The sequence below is a fragment of the Pocillopora verrucosa genome, chromosome 1 (genome assembly GCF_036669915.1).
Source record: "Pocillopora verrucosa isolate sample1 chromosome 1, ASM3666991v2, whole genome shotgun sequence".
Classification (NCBI taxonomy): Eukaryota; Metazoa; Cnidaria; class Anthozoa; order Scleractinia; family Pocilloporidae; genus Pocillopora; species Pocillopora verrucosa.
In genome coordinates this window covers 25,389,251-25,407,833 of record NC_089312.1, presented here as the reverse complement: position 1 = coordinate 25,407,833, position 18,583 = coordinate 25,389,251, and the positions used below count along the sequence as shown (strand labels likewise).

Sequence of the window (18,583 nt, the reverse complement as noted above, 5' to 3'; positions counted from 1 at the left end):
CAAAGCAGACTCACGAGAACAACAAAAGTTGGCCGGAATGAAGCAATTACAGCGCGTCAAAACGCACGAATAGCAGTCAACCTGCATGCTGCATTTCGCGACGCTTACGCATTCGCTCTCATCATCTGGCGAAGACCTTTCAGCCTTAAACTCCCAAAAGTGATTACCATGTAACTTCTCCGTATAATATCCATACGTTATACACCAAACAGATAATGAGAACACTCAAACTCATCAAGTACAATTTATTACCGTAATTGAACACCTAATTCTCGTAATCAAGTCACAAGGAAATGTTTTGTAGCTAGAAGGGAGAATCGACAGTCAGATCTTGGGAGTTAAAGAGACAATTGATAGCGATTTCAAGTTATATCGTGAGATCAACCGGAAGTGGGGGGGGGGGGTTTAACTGAAGTTCCCTCAAGAGTTCTCATTATATCAACGCCTTGGAGTATGCTCTTGGCCTTTGAGATTCGTTGGGTTTGGTGACATTTGATCGAGACGTGCTCTAGCACTATCCCAAAATACTCAGAGAATCACTTAGATAAGCCTTTTCCAAGCGTGCGATGGTAAATAGAGCGCGACCCGTTCAAATCCTCCGTTATTTTTCCTCTCCGCATAACTACCTCGCCTGGAACTGAAAAGCCTTTTCTTAAAAAAAGCCAAGTTTTCTACCTTAAAATACATTTTGATTTGTTTATGATGAATGCGTGATTCACCTTGATTTCATAGGTTTTATTAAACCTTCCCTTGGATACAAGAAGTACTGAAGTATATATGTAAAACTTATAGTCTGACGAACGATTTATCTCGTGGATTACGAATGATACTATACGTAAACATTTATAAGACTTCTACGGAAGATAAATACCGCGGGATAAGATGAGATTAGTTTCAGTCTGCCACGAGCTCGTAAAGAAAGGCCGATCTGACTACTCTGATTGAAATCGCTGAATTTCAGGTGTCTTATTATGCAGAGCGAGTGTATTACCACGTAAGAAGCTCGTGCTAGGGGTCATGTTTGGTTTGGGTGTATAGTGATGGGAGGGAGCAAGGCGAGACACTAGCTGTCCTCCTCTTACTCTTGCCTGCTGTCCTCTGCCTCATTAGAAATATCTCTCTCCCCTCCAAAACGTCGGGAAGAAATACCCAAAATATGCCGATGTGGCAGTGCAAGAGATAAAGTCTCGGCGATTTACTACTAGTAAACTGCTACAAGACCTTACTCGTTTCCAGTCGTCATAAGCAGGAGGCGCGCCAAGACCGCCATTAAGCTGACCCCTTCGAATGGCGCCGATCTAGCTCGTTCTAATCTCTCGCTTTGAAAGACCGACATGAGACTAATGAGATAAATAAAATACCCCCGGTAAACTTAATTGAAAACCAGCGACAGTTGCTGTTTTATGTGTACTTCGTTCTGTTCTGGTTTGATAGCAAACTGATGAAACCTTTTGCTCAATCATAAACAACTTACGTTATCAAAATTGCTTAAGAATAAATACGCTTGCTTCCGGCCTAAATGTTCTTTCGCTCATTCCGATGCATTTTACAAGAACCTCCAACAAACGCTTTCCTTTCCATTGCGTAGACTCTGAAACGATCAAGAAGACTTCACAACCCTCCACTGCAGTGTACTCGCATCCCGACCACCAACGGAGATTAGTCGGGTGTCATCGTGAAGGAATCGTACATTCATGACATGCGCACTGTGACCTTGAAAAATTCTTGGCTCAGCCTATACATAAGAAAACAAGTAATTAAAACAAAATGGAAAATCAACAGATTTAATAACAGAATACAAGCAATCTTCTTTCCCCTTTTAGCAAGCGAAAAGTGATGAGAAGGGTGCCGAAAAAATGAACTTAATCGAGCTCTTACCTTCTTACTGACACAAGGATATCTGTACAGATTAACATTGCCAAAGTCATCCCCCGTAGCTATCAAATGCTTTCCACTAGAGCGATCCACAGAGTTCACATCAGTTCCGTCTGCCCCGTCCGGCCAAATTCCTGTACGGGTCAATAGACACAGTGATCATTAAAGCTAGACACGGTGTTTCTTGTTTTTGCGTCGCCCAGTGCGATTGTTTTGTCAGATATCGACGGTGACTTAAAGGGAACGCCACCGGTTTTATCTGTATATATAATACCCGAGAGTTATGCGATTCTCTAAATCAAGCAAGTAATCTACCACTTTCCAACGTGAAATAGGAGGGTTTCATATCGTTTACAGCAGCAAACGCCAGTTAATAATGAGGGTATCCTAAGAAGTTCTGCCGACGACGTTTACTGCTAAACTCATTGCACGCGAAAACCACATTGCGAACATGCTACTTACCAATAACAGTGTAACCCAGGACACAGTTGTGCGAGGCCCACTCTGTGTTGCGCATGCTCTCCGTCTGGGTTATTTGCTCTCCTTGAAGAGGCTCCCCTGACAGCGAAAAAAATTGTTTAGCTGAGTATCACTTTGACATACTATGGAGTAATCATGTTAGCAAACAAATTTCACTTCTGGTTGGAAAAAATTGCCAACATTGATGACGATAGTTTCATTTGCAATAACGGTAGCGATGGTTATGGTGATAGGAACGTAATGGCAGAGGATAAGGTAACAATATCGATAACGGTAACGATATTAATAACTACCAATAACGGCAACGACAACGATAACGGTATCGATAACGATAACCGCATTAATAACAGTAACGATTACGGTATCGATAACGGTAACGATATCAATAACTAACAATAGCCATGACGATAACGGTATCGTTAACGATAATGGTATTAATAACGTTGACGATCACGGTATCGATAACGGTAACGATGACAGTAAAAGTAACAGTAATGGATGGGTAATAGTAGCAGTAACAACAATAGTGGCTGCAAAGGTAACGGAGGTCACTGTGGTGATGTGTATGGTAATAATAATAATTCAAAATGAATTTAATTAAATCATTCAAAAGTTAGCAGGTAATTTAGTGTTAACAACTGGGTTGAAAACGTAAATTAGCCACCGTAAAGAGTAAAAAAGCTGACGTTTCGAGCGTTAGCCCTTCGTCAGAGCGATGGGCTAACGCTCGAAACTTCGTCAGAGCGATAGCTCTGACGAAGGGCTAACGCTCGAAACGTCAGCTTTTTTACTCTTTACGGTGGCTAATTTACGTTTTCAACCCAGTTGTTAACACTAAATTACCTGCTATACTCTCCCACCGACGCAGCACCACAGTTTCTTTAGAAACTTACCCCTTCATTCATTCAAAAGTTAGTTTCACTCTTTTAAAGTAATAAATTGTGAATCAACAGCAATCCTTACAAAAAAGCAATTCATAATCCCTTGAGGTACTTTGAAGTTTTTCTCCATCTGTGGACCAGTCCAGGTGACTAACTGAGCTTGTGTGACCCTGTGACAATGACAACATTAACTTGTGAATGAAAGGGAAACAAAAACTCTGATCACTTTAACTAGAAAAACACGGAGTGGTCGATTTTGATTCTTAATTTCACGCAGTTGAAAGTTCATATTTCCTATCACCGGTAAAATATATAACCGGTTCATATAACCATGTTTCATTCTGTTAATGAAGAGTGCTTAACAACAAATACTTATAGATGCACTAAAAACTTGCGAGCTGCCGTCCCTCGGGTCCGTAATTTTATCGGTTGGGCTGTGGGTAAGCATCAGAAGTCACGCAAAACTACAAACAAAAGACAAACAAATCCTCAAGTCTTTACCTTACAACGAGCCTTGAGAGACACAGACCTTCCCTCAGTTCGCAGTTCATAGATGTAGACGTCATTGTCATGACAACCAAGAGCTACATGACTTCCATCTAGTGATAAAACACACACAAATTTAGGTACTAGTCTCGACCAAAAAAGGTGAAAATTATCATTTTGTGTAGTGGACTCAAAGTTGCTTGCTCGCACTTTACCTGGAGAAAATTGAATTTCTGATATTTTCTCAGGAGGTTCAGATTTGCGAATAAAAATAGTATCTCCAGTTGACGAGTTTATCAACATCCACCTGAAAAGTGACACAAAAAGTTGCACCATTAGGATGACATTTTGATGAAATTGATAACCCTCAGGTTCAGTAATTTAAGGGAATTCTTGAGTTACAGATTGTTGCTAGCTTTTTTTGGACCTGGCAAAATGTTTCAAAATAGTCGTCCAATCATGACGAACTAACTGGCCAATATCCCAGTAAAAAAATCATTAACAATATGTGACACAACAACTTGCAAAGATACGCACGGTCACGAAACTTCCAACATAAACCACAATACCGTTTTTTTTATCTTTGTTTTTGCTCTTTGTTTTGCGCTTTTAAATACTATTTTCCATACTAACTATGTCTTGTGCTTACTCACCCTCCTGCCTTGAAGCCAACAGCAATGGAGCAGCCGTCAGGATGAAAAGCTGCCGCTCGCATCTCTGAAGTCTGAGGAAAAAAAGTTTGGAAACTTCATTATAAGCGAGCATTCTGTAAGAAACTATCATAAAATAACTTGCCTTGTGGGCTTCATGTCCGTTCTTATAATTACCTCTCATATTCCTTTTAAATGCTTCTAAATGCGACTCAGTTCAGAAAAGGAATTATTTGGGTTTCACATATACAAAAGTGAATAACTTTTAGCTCTTTACCTTAAAAATAAAAACTTTCTTGATTTTTAAAAATATGGATTAAAATACAACGATAGACTTTCTCATGCACTCACCAATTTGTTGTTTGACCACATGACCCGACGTTCAGCGGCATTCCACAATCGTAATATCTTATCACTTCCGGCCGTGACAAATAATGGAGAGCTGGGATGAGTAGCTAGTCCTCTTAAATCTTGACAATGCCCCTATAAAACAGATTGATAGCATTAATAATAATATTGATGATTATGAGAACAATAATGATTACGATAACAATAACGATGACAACCACAATAACGATAGAGGTAACGATGACTATCACGACGATGATGACGATAACGACAATTTTATTACTTAAATGAAGCGATAGCAACAACGAAATGAAAAACAATAACAATGAAGACGACAACACAACAAGAGACCATAACGATATCGATGATACTAACGATAACGATGACGACTACAGTAACGATGATGATGACGACAACAGTAAAGATGGCGACGATAACGATGAAGACGATGATGATGACGATGACGATGACGACAACAATAGCGATAACGATGACGATAGTGACAATAATGATGATTTTAACTTGGTGCAATTTCACAACCTAACCAGCTGAACCGATCAAACATACTCCAGCTCCAGCGTTAACAATCTTAAGTGAATATCAGCATGTAGTCGATTGAGCCCGCTGACACCTTTGTAGTGCGATTTACACCATTAAGATTCTTTATCACCAACCTCCATAATTTTGACAAGTCTGCCACCAGCGCCTACGAGAGGCGATTCTAAGCTTGAATTGAGTGATGTACACCAGATGTTGTTGTCCACTGTGCCGATGTAGAGTTTGTGAGTTTCCGCAGTCTCTAAGGCAAGGCAACGCACTCCGCTCACTTCCAGAGGCATCTACCGAAAGAAATCAGTAAACAGTCATAACAGTCTTTATAAAATTCAACAGAAGACGCGAAAAGTGAACATTTGCAATGCGTCTCCTCTTAAAATTACAAGTGGGCAATAGAGAACTGTAAGATATTACAAGAAATGGTGATAGGGGAAAACTTGTGATAGTCTATCCTCTCTACAGAAGATCGCAACACCCATGAAAACTTGACTTCATCATCTTCCCTACCAACCTTAAGCTCGACATTTGTCGGGACCAATCTTGGTGTTCTACTCCAGGCTCTCACGGTCGACTCGCCACCTCCCCCTGAAAGTATGACACCGTTTGGTAGAACGAGCAAGGCGTAGACGGAGCCCTAGAAACAAGGAAAATATCAAATCACCGAAAAGTTCTGTTTGAAGCACGCTTCATTCCACAGTCCATACTTACAGAATGAGCGTTCCTTACTCCAAGCTCCTCAGCAACTTGGTTAGATTCTGTTGAAATATGATTGCAACATTAAAAAATATCATCTTTGACTTGTGCTACATTGTATCGGCCATTTAATCCTTCTCTCGAAATTGCAGCTCAGTCCTCGACCCTCATAAGAGCAAAATTAAATTACTCATGAAATAATTTTGAAACTGCAATCCGTTGAGAACTACGACTTGTCACCTCTGCCAAGGCCAACATGTATTATTAGGGACCGCTAATTATTTATGGCCTAAGGGGGGAAGGGGAGGGGAGGATTTTGGTTGCGTCATAATAAAATTAACCTGATCCCTCTAAAAGGCTGTGAATTATCCTTATGATACCCCTTCATTGGTAGTTAATTAGGAATAATTTCTTTCAACACAAACCCTCAGGCCAAACGCTTATGGCGCCATCTGTATCTCCTGTAATGACGTCACCGTTTGTGGAGAAAGCGATGCATGACACGTACTTTGGTCGGCGGTTTTTCTGATATATTGACATAAAAACAGAGTATCATCAGCGCTATTTGGAGTAATCAGACGAGTCTTTTCATCCCTGTTTATAATTGGCTAGCCTTAGAAGCTCAAAAGCTAGAAAGCATTGTCTTCGGATAAAATGCAAAATAGCCGATACGTGTAAGATGTTTGCAGGCTACAATATAGAGCGACAGTGACAGATAGAACGATAGATAAACAAATCGAGAATCAGAAAAACAAGCAGGCAAATAGTTAGACACAGAGGCACATGCGTGTGCCGCTAGAAAGGAACGAGCAACACTCCAGATAAAACATCTTTCGAAATATTTCCAAACGAACTCCTTCAAACAAGTATCGTTAAACCTCTCGTGTACCTTTCATCAAGGGGAAAATCATTGAGTTCAACAGTTGACTTACACTCATTCTTCCTCGCGCTTGCTTCAGTTTGTTTTCTTCCAATTCCCAGAATGACACGTGTTGTTTACCGCACGTCACAAACTGATGGCTCTCGAACGGAGAGAAACTCACTGCTAAAACTTGGTCCATGTTACCCTGTGATCCAAAGAAAGTGGTTTATTTAAATGTTCAGCAGTTTCAAATTCATCTAGTTTTCTCGTGGCACCTTATTTGACAAACAATCGAAGGAGCTTTGTAGACAGTGCCTGCATTCCAAACTCTCTTAACTGTTTTAAATTTCTGTTTTCGTTTTTGTTTGTTGCTCATTTTTGTTGGTTTTTCTGTTTTCGTGTTTTTTTTTATTGTCTATGAGCTGTTACTATAAGAGACGGCAAACATAAAGAGGTCCTTGATTAGGAATATTAATGTACCGATCGTCCTACTAACATCCCTGGGCGGACGGTAACGTACGTTTGAATGAAACCAAACATACAAACTTCTCTTTTTTTCTGTTATCATACCCTGGCAGAGGTAATTTTTCTCTTTCGTTTCCAGTCCCAAACGGTCACAGTGTGATATTCATTATCTTCTACTGATGCAAGATACTCTCCTTGGCTTCTCTGATGAAATGAAAGTAGAAACGTAGCGTTACTGCATCGATCAAATAGAAGGAAAAAAATAAATAAAGAGATGAAGAAATGAATAGTACTTCAAAGTAAGATTTAAGTGGCCATTAGGCTCTACGTCCGCTGAGTACAATTGGAATTGGAATTGGGCAAGCTAGTTTTCTGTGGAGAGAAAAAAACCAGGAGAACCAGGAAAAGAAACCGCTCACGAAGGGCTGGGACAAACAGCAAACTTAACCAGCAGGTGGTGTCAGGTCTGGGAATAGAACCCAGGCTGCGGCGGTAGAGGCGGCCTTCAAGCATGTGATTATGAGCACAGCAAATAACGGAGACACGCGAAAAATATCTGATAACCCGTAGATTGCTCACCTTATTGGAGAATGCAAGAGCGAAGACGGCGTCTTTGAAATAATCCAATCCAATAACGCAGATTGTTTCTAAAGAGTTGGAATCCCAAATTCTGATATGCGACTATAAATTGATTAGAAAAAAAACGAAAGTTAAAATAAAACTAATTTTTAGACTGATAACCGTGCATAGGAACTGATCAATAAACTCAATTCTCAAAACTTTGAAAAAATGCCATGTACGGGGATTGAGCAGGAGAAGATGTACGTTGATCGGTTACACTTACCCTGGCGTCATCACCATGTCCTTTGACTTGTCCTGTAGCAATTGTAACTCCATCGGGGTGGACACACAAACTATGATTAACATGTTATTGGTACAATCATTAAAAGTTGACAAATTTCGCGGCAAGTCTGTTTCTTTCCTGATACCCGCTTTACATTTCCATTGGAATTGCGAATCTCAAGTCATCGAAGGTATTTAATAAACAAATATTGTCCTTTATGTATCGCCGAAAGAAGGAAGAACTTCCAATCGTTTATTGGGAGGTGAAAGAAGAACTTCACCGGGGTGCCCCTACCATAACTGCGTCGTTCAAAACACAATTACGCTACCCTTGGGTTAAAGTAAATTGTGTATTGGCCTTAAAACTAATTACGTTCAGTTTTGCTTTTCACAAAGACGAGACCCTGCAAAAAAGGAGGCTTTTAAAGAAGAGAAATCAAACCCAAGATTAACTTTTGATCCAAGATCGCCTTTTGAACAAACGGGATCAGGTTAAAAATAAGTGACTGAGTGACTGCAAACCAACAGGAAATCAGACGAGATGCTACAGTGAACCTGGCATACTGCATTCCGTCCAGGGGGAAGTAGAAAATAGTCCGAGTCGCTTATGCTACCGCATTGCCTTTTAGCTTGTATTTATTGTGAATCAGTAACTCACCTGGGCACTGCTACATATGGATAAATGTACAGGAACGTGAATAATACTATTCGCCAAGGAACTACTTAATTAAAAGACGATTACCTCTTTACGTCATCCGTATGTTCTGTGTAGTGCCGCTGCTTATGGTTGGGTACGTCATACAACACAACCACAGCTGCAGTGAAGAAAATGAGTTCTCCTGTGCTTAGCACAAAAAGATTGTTCCTGCAGTCTCTGCCGCGGTAACCATAGCTGAAAACCGAAACCAAAAAAAGATTTATTTAACCAATTTCTTTAGCGGAACCGGAGCAGCAAGGCTGCATGTACGTATCACGTGCATTTTGGCATGTATCACGTGCGTTGTGGAAAGAAAGCACACGATAATGAGGCCGATTACCCGTAAAGGTACTCAACATTACTTCCTTTTAGTTCCTTGTGACGTTAATTTTTCTCTAATTAGCTTTAATGGTTATTCGGGTTTTGATTTCACCTTGCAAGTTGTGAGAATATCGTCCCTTGGTTCCAGACCCGTCAATTACGGGACAGCTGTTCCCTAAATCTCCTTGAATAAACTCGATTCGACAGCCAGTGCTAAGAAATTTTAAGAGAGTAAACGGCTGGAAAATGAACTAACTGGAGGTCCGCTTTAGGCTTGGCTAAACCTATTTATTAAAATTCTTTCAGCTTGTATATAAAACTAAATTAATACAGACGAAAAGGAAGACGAAGTCGATAACTTACACCCACTCCAGCTGCAGCTTTTCCTCAGGGGGTTGTGATGATGTGTCCATGCCAACGTACTCATCAGGGGGGTATAGGTAGATATTGCGGCCACGTAGTGTTAGTACTTCAGGGTTCGGTCCTTGGAAAGAAAATCATCCAGTAAAGTTATTAGAGCAGATCAATGAATAGCTGTTATTTTGATCGAAACACCAATAAACGTTTGAACATGTAACTTAAATTTTATGTTGGATGAGCTGGGTGTTACAGTTAAGAATAATTTTTCTTGGTGTGGCAATTTAGCAAGGTCACCATTATTATAGAATGCTTTGACGCTTAAATAAGGTCAGCTCTGCTTCCCAGCAAGTGAATTGTATGTACATGTAAATGCCTTACGGCACTTTTCGATTGAATGATGTAAAAGCCAAACCAAGGTAACCAAAGCGGTCAATCAGGGCCAAGGAAAATATTAAGCCATTGAGAACTCAAAGTTCAGACAAGCACAAGCGCGGGAAAAAGCCTGTGACCAAGGTACCATTGGTTTTGTTTTTACCTCTGATTGGTTAAGAGATTGGGGCGAATTTTCTAGACCAATCAGATAGCACAGTAAAGCAAAACCAATACAATCGTTACGTTCAACGTTCAACTCGAAATTGCTGTATAGTCCTCTGTAAGACGATAAGTTTTTACTTTCTCGTCATCTGTTATGTAAATATTGCACAAAATGTTGTGGAGTTTCAAGTCAGTCACGACAAGAAGTTAAAGGCTTTATCCCTAATCATAATAATAATCAATTTTACTTATAAAGGGCAAAGCGCATAACAGTATGAAAACTGAAGAACCAATGACCCTCAAATCATTCACATCCCTAAATAAGAGAGCGCCGAAAGAGTAGCAGTTTAAATTGCAGAACATCTTGTTTAGTTCATAAAAAAAATTGGACAAAAATTCTAAATTAGTGTGTAAGTTATTTAATCTTTACCTTTATCTTCCAAAGTCCTTTTATAATTGTTGTCATTGTGTTTAAGGCCAGAATGTTTCCTTGGAAAACGTGCTCTGTGATCTGCATTTACATTTCATAAGTTTCAAAGTGTTTTATATTAGTGTATTTGGCTCATTGCTTTAACATTCAATCGTTAACATTTAAGATTAAGACATGTTCAACTAGTTTGATATTTAACACTATTGTCACCTGATTTATTTCTCATACCTGCCCAGAGAATCAGAGTGGCAACTGGGATTAAAGGCTTATTGTTCTTTTATATGAAAAATGTAAATCCAGAGCAGAATATTAGCAAAATTTACTTTACAGTGACAACTGTAAGGAATCAGAATTATTTCTTTATATACCTTGAAAGCAAAGATTAAAATATTAGACAGTTTAAAAATTGCTATGCAAGGTACTAAGTCTCATTCACCCAGCACAACTGCCTAGGTTTGCAAGTCCTTGCTGTTCAAAAATTAATCTGTCAGTTGGCCAAGGTGCAAACAATAATCATACATTGATTCAAGAATGGTTAGAATAAGTGATGAAACGGCAAATCAAAATGATTGATACATACTACCTGATAACAAAAAAGACCTTTTGGCATATAGTTCACATATTGTCAAAACTCTGCCTTGAAAACACAACAAGTTTCAGATCAATGTCAGTGCCCAAGCAACTGTACACCCACCCCTCTCCTGACCCAACAACAGTCAAGTAATAACAGGTTAGGGTCAATGTTGGAATAGGGGAGGAGTAGGTGCGCAGTTCTTCAGATACTGACATTGATCCCAAGTTTCTCGTGTCTAGAAGGTCCAACATCAGTATGTGCAACGCATTTAACTGTACTAAATAGAACCTTTAATAAGTCAAATATTGCATGAAGCATTTACCTGAGCTGGTCTGTGTTTCTGTGGTAGTTGTAAAGTTGCCGTCATGCTTTTTCACCACTGCAGTACTAGTTCTGCCATTATTTTTAATGGACAGTTTCTCTTCTGACCTCAGAGAGTTTCCAAGAGCAGCTATAGACATGGCCTTTTCAAGGAATCTTGACATATCTGTCCAACTAAAAAAAATTGGAAAGTCACTAAAAGAGTTCACTTACTGAATGTTTTGCAAGCAATTACATGATGACACTAAATTTGGCAACTCCCTCTTCAAATAAACTGCAGATTTTTAAAAACAATGATCAGTAAGTTTTGTATTCCCTGTATCACCTGCCAATATCATCTGCTGCTTTGGCAGGCAGCAGATAAGACTATGATTACTATTTACAATCTGAAACTGCTTCTAGCTGGGTCATTGTAAATTTCTTCTTTTGATCTTCAGAGAATTTACATATAATTACAGATTAGTTTCAAATACTTTCAGCTAACTCATGTTCACCACAAATAGCCCAAATTATTAAGAAATGACATTAAATTAGCAATTTGTATGTAGTGGACACTTACTTAACACGGCCTCTTCCTTCTGTATCAAACCTTACAAGCAGTTTTTCCAACAAGGAGCGACTCAGGTGGACATTCGTCTAAACCATAAATTATGAATAAGGAGCTGCACATGGCATTCAAACCAACTGTAATTAGTTAAGTTGCCCATGTGATTATAGAGCTGCACACACTCTGATTGGTCAAGAACTATGCAATCTTGCTGTAATTACCCAACATATGGTGATTACCACTCCTATTCAAATGGCTGTTACACCAATTCTTGATGTTTTCAAAGAAGAAATGAGTAAAATGAAAGAAAATGCAGTGACTAACTGTAGGGATGTAGAGAGCAGTGTGGGGGCATGTATCTCATAAAAGTACACAGTACAGTACACCAAGAGCTCTCAAATCTGGATGCTACAAAGCAGCCTACCCTGTGACCAACATGTTCAGTGGTCACCCAGTCACTAACATCCTTGCCTTTATCCTCAGAATCTCGTAATTGATACCCTACTGTTTGATTTTAGAAATGAATATGGCAAATGCAGCAAAGTGCATTATTTATTTTCCACTGAAAATAAATTCTTACTTTGTCATAGTTCTGATATGAAGTCCTCAGTTCATTGCTGTCCAAACTTCCATTATCCTGCATCAGCTCATTTTCAACTTCTAGCAGCAGCTGGGCATCATTTTTACCACTGGCAGACTGAGTAGTACTTGAGAGCACAGGATTTGACAAACCAACAGCACTTAATTTGGTTTTAGCTTGCCAACCCTCTGATGCATGACAGTCTGTAGATTTTGAAAAAAAGGGAAACATCACTTGAACACAAAAGTCCTGCCTTCAACCTATCTGTAAATTAAAAAATTTTCATTTCTTAAAGTTATTTAAAGATTTGATGTTAAACAGTTTGGAAATTGGAAAAATAAAAGAACTTCACAGATAAACCCAAAGTAACACCAAGTAAATAAACCTGTTCTCAATCATAAATAGCCTAGCTAAAGCTTCCTTGACACTAACAAACAGCTTGGGTTTTTTTTTGCTGCACCCTTAAAGCAACGATCTGTTCTTTAAATGTATTTTAAAAAATATCAATCATCATTAATTTAATTTTTAATCTTGCGAATGACATCACATCATTGAATGTAATTGTGTAAGTCATGTTCAGCTTAAAACAAACAAGTTTCTTGATATTTTAGAGACCTTAAAATTCAGTTTGAGATTTTGTAATCTTGGGAAAAGGAAGTCAGCATTTTAGGTCAAGTTTTTTGCAAAAATAGCAGGTGGCATAAACAAGATACTAACATGAGAGTTATAAATATATATATTCAATTACATTTAGCAATCACCTAACAAATATCTGGCCAGCGGTTCATGAAGAACTCCAAGGCCATGATCAACTTCAAACTTCTTGACAAGAGCTGTCAATGTAGGACCAAGTATAAGTATGTGGTAATACAGGAGAACTTGTCTGAGTTCTTCTGTGGTAATTCGACCAGAGCGGTCCTTGTCCAGGAGAGACAACTTGTGTTTCACATCTAAAAGCTTCTGTTTGCTGACATTCTTAAGAGCATCTGCTACTTTTTGAGCAAGTTGGCTGTCTGAAATTGATTGGTCAGAGGTGAAACATAAATTATACGGAGAAGTTCAGAAATTAGTACATGTGCAACCCTTAGTAAATGGGACAAACAATCACTAACTAGTATCTAACTATGTGAAGTAATATAAAGGATGCATTAAATAGAATTGGATTTTGGCATTGGCACATTCATGAGGTAGCTTTCCTGTTCATCTCCAAATCAAGTTGCTGTTTGAAGTTTTATTTTTTTTTTCTGCAGGAAGAGACAGAAAATTTTTAACCACTTAATGAGAGACAATTCTCAACAAACTGACATTTGATGCCAGATCCCTGCATTAGGTTGACCACACCCTTAGGAAGCCAGCACCTCCAAACTGACTCACTTAATTTTTGTGAGCATTATAAACAAAGTTAGGTTATGAAAAGTTGGAAAAAGATTATTATTTAATTTCTGTCATTCTCCTATTTTAAAGTGTGTGAATTTAGCAAACATGTATAATATAGAATATTGATAACAATTAATCCTCCTCAAAGAATGAATTAAATGTACAAGTGATATCATAAAATTGTTACCATTCTCACTTTATGTACAGGCGAGCTATAATTTTATGATATTTAAATTTAACAATCATTCTTTAGCATAATTAAGCTAGAATTGTTTAAAGTTTGCTTACCCTCAGAGATAGGTGGAAGGACAGGGTAAGATGTGCCACCTATTTTAGATGTTGGACTGGGATCATATTTCCCCCGGGATAGGTAGCAATGAGGCCACTCTGCCGTGATGATGGCAAACCCATGGTCGTCTGGGACACTGTAACTAATTTTCTCCACAATCTTAGTCACAAATCTTGGAGATAGTTCATGGTTTAGGTGAGTCAATTTCATTCTTCCTCCTCTTTATTCATTGTTAACTCGTAGGGACCCAACCACAAAAAAACGAGGTTGGATAGAAAAAAAACCACGCACTTGACCTAAGCTGAATTGAAGCACTGTCATATTTTTAAGTGTTGAAAGTTGAAAACTTTAACAGATACTGCTTCTGTATGAGAGTGTGTAATTCACTATTTAAGAGAGTAAGTTAAGAGAGGAGGACAGATAATTTTTAGTTTGATCATTGAATAAAGAAAGATGTTACTTGTTTAGTAACAAGCAAGGGACGTCATCAGTTTTCTTAACCCTTTGACCCCAAGAGTGACTAGCATCTAATTTCTCCTTACAATATCATCCCTAAATCTCTCATTAAGGTCATGAAAATAAAGGCAATAGCTGCAAACTCAAGAAGCTCTTCATTGTTAGATGAATTCTCCTGCAAGTACAGGAGAAATTTATAGAGACCAGTTCAGACAACATGCACACAGGACGTCAGGGTGTAAAGAGTTAAGTAAAGCAAAAAGTAAAGCCTCCAGACAGGCCCACATGGCCCATGGGGCTGGCGCTCAACTCTGGTTTCCTTAGCATGAAGCAGCTAGGAGTATGCTACTCCCCTGGATGGGATGCTAGTCCATCGCAGGGTTACCACCAGCATATTGGCTGGTACCCATTGTACACCTGGGTGAAGAGAAAGCACTGTAAGAGTAAAGTGTCTTGCCTAAGGACCACAACACAATGACCCCGGCCAGGGCTTGAACCCGGACCACTCAATCCGGAATCAAGCGCACTAACCATGAGGCCACCGCACCTCCCTGGCGTAGAGTTAAGTATCATAATATTCCTGAAGAGATTATAGAGATGATCCTGGTTAAAGACTAAATCAAATCTTGGTGTAACCAACCACCCAAGGTGATTACTGCTCTCAAGCACTAAATTTCAAGCAGATGCAGAATTTTAGATGCTCTAAAGAAGAAAACAAAACACAGAAAAAGTTGCTCTGATAATCACCTGATCAATTAAGGAAAACAATTATTCTACTCAAGACCTGCGAATATTATTGCATAATTTGCATAACTTTGTCTGGAGGTTTACTTAACAATTTTTACCTCGCCTTTAGTAAATAACTGAAAAATGATACAGGATGAAAGGTTGTCAGACTGACTGAATTTAAGGTATGGAACAAATGCAGCCTAACTACATGAAAGAACTTCCACTGAAGCTAATCATATATTGTTGTACCAGTTCATTCCTGAAGCGAAATCAACAAAATTCACAAGATTTAATATCATTTAATCCAAACTAACGGAGAAGCATCAACTGGTTTTCGACTTACTTCTTTAGAAATCAAAATAATGTAATTAACAATTTTGTTTTTAAAAGATTGTTCCGTGGTCTGTAAATAACACAATTCATACCACATTTAATCGTGATGATCAAATAAATACTTGGGCCTAATTAAGCACATCTTGACGACCAAAAAGTTTACAAAGGAAACCGAACAAAAGAAAAGTCATCTACGCAAACAGCTTCACGAGGTCTTGTTCACTCACACACACACACACACAAGTTAACTCAACATCACCACAACGAAAGGGAAATGAAGCTTAGAAATCTATAGGACAAGGAAAAGACATAAGCATTAGGCTTAACACCAGATGGCATCATCTCACAATAGACAGGGTAATACAAAAGACAACCGTGCTTCGCGACCAATTTGTTTATAATTTGATTGTCATCGGCAACGTTGAGAAAAAATGTGAAATAATCTACACATGCATAAAAAAAATTTAACTTCGTAAGCATTTTAGTGAACTCCCTACTTTTACCGCCATCAAAAGCTAATATTTGGGTTCATCACCTCACCTTCCGTTGCTAGGTCCTCCGGGTCGGCCATTAAGATTACATTAATGCCCAGGGCCCACTCGTTTTCTTTTCTAGCTCTTCAAGGCTCCAACATAATTATTTCCCTAGCCAAGAACCAATAACACTTCTCCAGAAGACATATAATTTTTAGCTTCACACGTAGAAAAAATTAATTTGAAAATTTATTTTCTAGCATACTCGGCGTTTCATGAGAGTAACCCGTTCCAGAATTAATTTCAATTGCGCTAAAACTTAAAGAAGGGAGACTCAATTTAGAGTTTAAAAGGTAAGCCATTCTTTTCGCCAATGACCAGTTCGCCAACGTCTTAGGTCGTTTCGCTCCCCTTCTTAAGGCAGTTCGCTAACAAATTGAAAAGGGTCAGTTTCGCCCACAAGTTATCTCGTCTACGGGTAACTTCCCCCACAAGTCATCTCACCTGTCCAATTGCAACAATTAGGGTTTCAACTTACTACAATTCAAGGTATCCGCTCGAGTCGCCCACGGACCAACTCACCCACGCCAACTCACCCATGCATAAGATCGCTTCAATAAGCTCATTACATAATTAATGTTGTTTTAAGCTAGGGTTTGATGTTGTATGGAATGATAATAAATAACTGAAGTTTCTAAGTTTCGACAATGATTCGTTAAGCTATGTCGTTGTAATACCCCAAACCGATGTGTACGGCAACCGGCATACCGTTACAAATGAACACTTAGATGTCACGAACGCTTTCCGACGCCTTTCTGACACTTATAACGCCACGGAGATGTGGATTTCTTCAGTAAGAAAGCGTTTATTTTGTTTATGTCACAGCTTTTTGTCGTTTTGTGTGTTGTGTTATATTTTAAACCAAAGAATCAAAGTGATTGTTCGGGGATTTGCATCAAGTTGGTCCGTGGGCGAGTTGGTCAGTGGGCGACTTGACTGTAATTCGACTTCAAAGGTCTCCCTTTTGTAGTTGAATTTGGCAGAGTATACACAGTTGCCTTGAATGCACACAAGTTGGACTAAAAATGTCTTTGTGTCTTTATCTTGTGATTTTTCGGTATTTCATAATTTAACTGATATAATGTTAAGGTTCTAACATGAGCACCAGGTTAGGGAGACTGGGCGACAAAATAACTGAGGAACTTGACGTGGATGAACCGACCCGTTAGCGAAATTAGTTGTAGGAGAAACTGACCTGTAGGAAAGTCGACTTTAAGGTGAACTGACCCGTAGGCGAAACAGATCTGTACCTGAGATGAACCGTTGGCGAAACAGACCTGTATCCAAGATGACTTGTCGGTGAAACTGACCTGTATCCGAGATGTCCCGGAGGCGAAACAGACCTGTATCCGAGATGACTTGAAGGCGAAACTGACCGGTAGGCGAAATGACTTGAGGGCGAACCAACCCGTAGGCGAGACGATTTGTAGGTAAAAAACCCTGTTGGTGAAATGACTTCTGAGCGAACCGAGCCGTAGGCAAGATTATTTGTAGGCGAAACTGACCTGTTAGCGAGTTAACTTTGGGGTCAAATGAACTGTAGGCGACATGACTTGTAGATTGACCGCCTTGTGATCTGGCGACAGGGCATAGGGAATTAAGCCGTTTCAATACAAACTGGAATTCGATCCGATACGAGTCGATTCAAGACCAACTGAAGCCGGTTTGATAAATCAACAAAGTCGATTCGATAAGGCAAGAAGTTGATTTGATGCAACTCGAGTCATTTCGATACAAGGCAAAGGATAAGTTTGGAGGTTTCGCTCGTCTACGGTGCAATGATGTGAATCTTGTGCAAATGATCCAAATACACAAATGCAGAGGAGACGATAGTGAAATAACCTAGCTAAAAAAAAATTAACGAAACGACCAATGAAATGGTAGCGAACTGACCTCAGACGTTGGAGAAACGACCTAATACATTAACGAATTGGTCGTTAGCGAAATTCATTCAAAATAGCGGCGGACGGCGCGATGATCAAAGTCGAATTTTCAACGCATAAGTGGACAATTTTCAAAAGGGCAGGTTACTCTTCTGGACCTCGAGACGCAATTAGAGACATCATTTCATGTAAAATTTTAAATCGCAGAAATAAAAATCATGTCCTTGTATATATCTCCTTTAAATATAGTCGAGCCTCCCGTAAGCGTCCACGCGATATGTTACGTCTCGGTGATCGCTTACGGGAGGTGGTCGCCTACCAGAGGTCAGGCCACAGGGGCCCATATTTAGGGTAATTTGCATATGGTGACCGCACCCTCTCGTCAGCTCTTATCGAAACCTATGCAACAACTTTAAGCAGCTTGTTCAAGGAAAAAAACTAGAATCTATGGCGACTGTTTTGTATCTCACTTGTTATATAA

General features: G+C 39.2%; 1 protein-coding gene across 1 annotated transcript; it reads right to left on the bottom strand.

The window, feature by feature from the left end:
- Positions 1-230: 230 nt before the first annotated feature.
- LOC131796432 (echinoderm microtubule-associated protein-like 2) lies at positions 231-14,378 on the bottom strand. The gene is given in 26 exon segments (XM_066162267.1): positions 231-1,735; positions 1,879-2,009; positions 2,338-2,433; positions 3,319-3,406; positions 3,738-3,835; positions 3,938-4,029; positions 4,376-4,446; positions 4,724-4,855; positions 5,395-5,559; positions 5,787-5,909; positions 5,984-6,030; positions 6,394-6,493; positions 6,901-7,035; positions 7,401-7,499; positions 7,875-7,976; positions 8,140-8,209; positions 8,881-9,030; positions 9,520-9,640; positions 10,481-10,561; positions 11,377-11,549; positions 11,935-12,011; positions 12,503-12,705; positions 13,264-13,515; positions 14,168-14,242; positions 14,245-14,290; positions 14,292-14,378. Coding segments are annotated over 26 exon segments (2,949 nt in total). The 3' UTR covers positions 231-1,600.
- Positions 14,379-18,583: the final 4,205 nt, after the last annotated feature.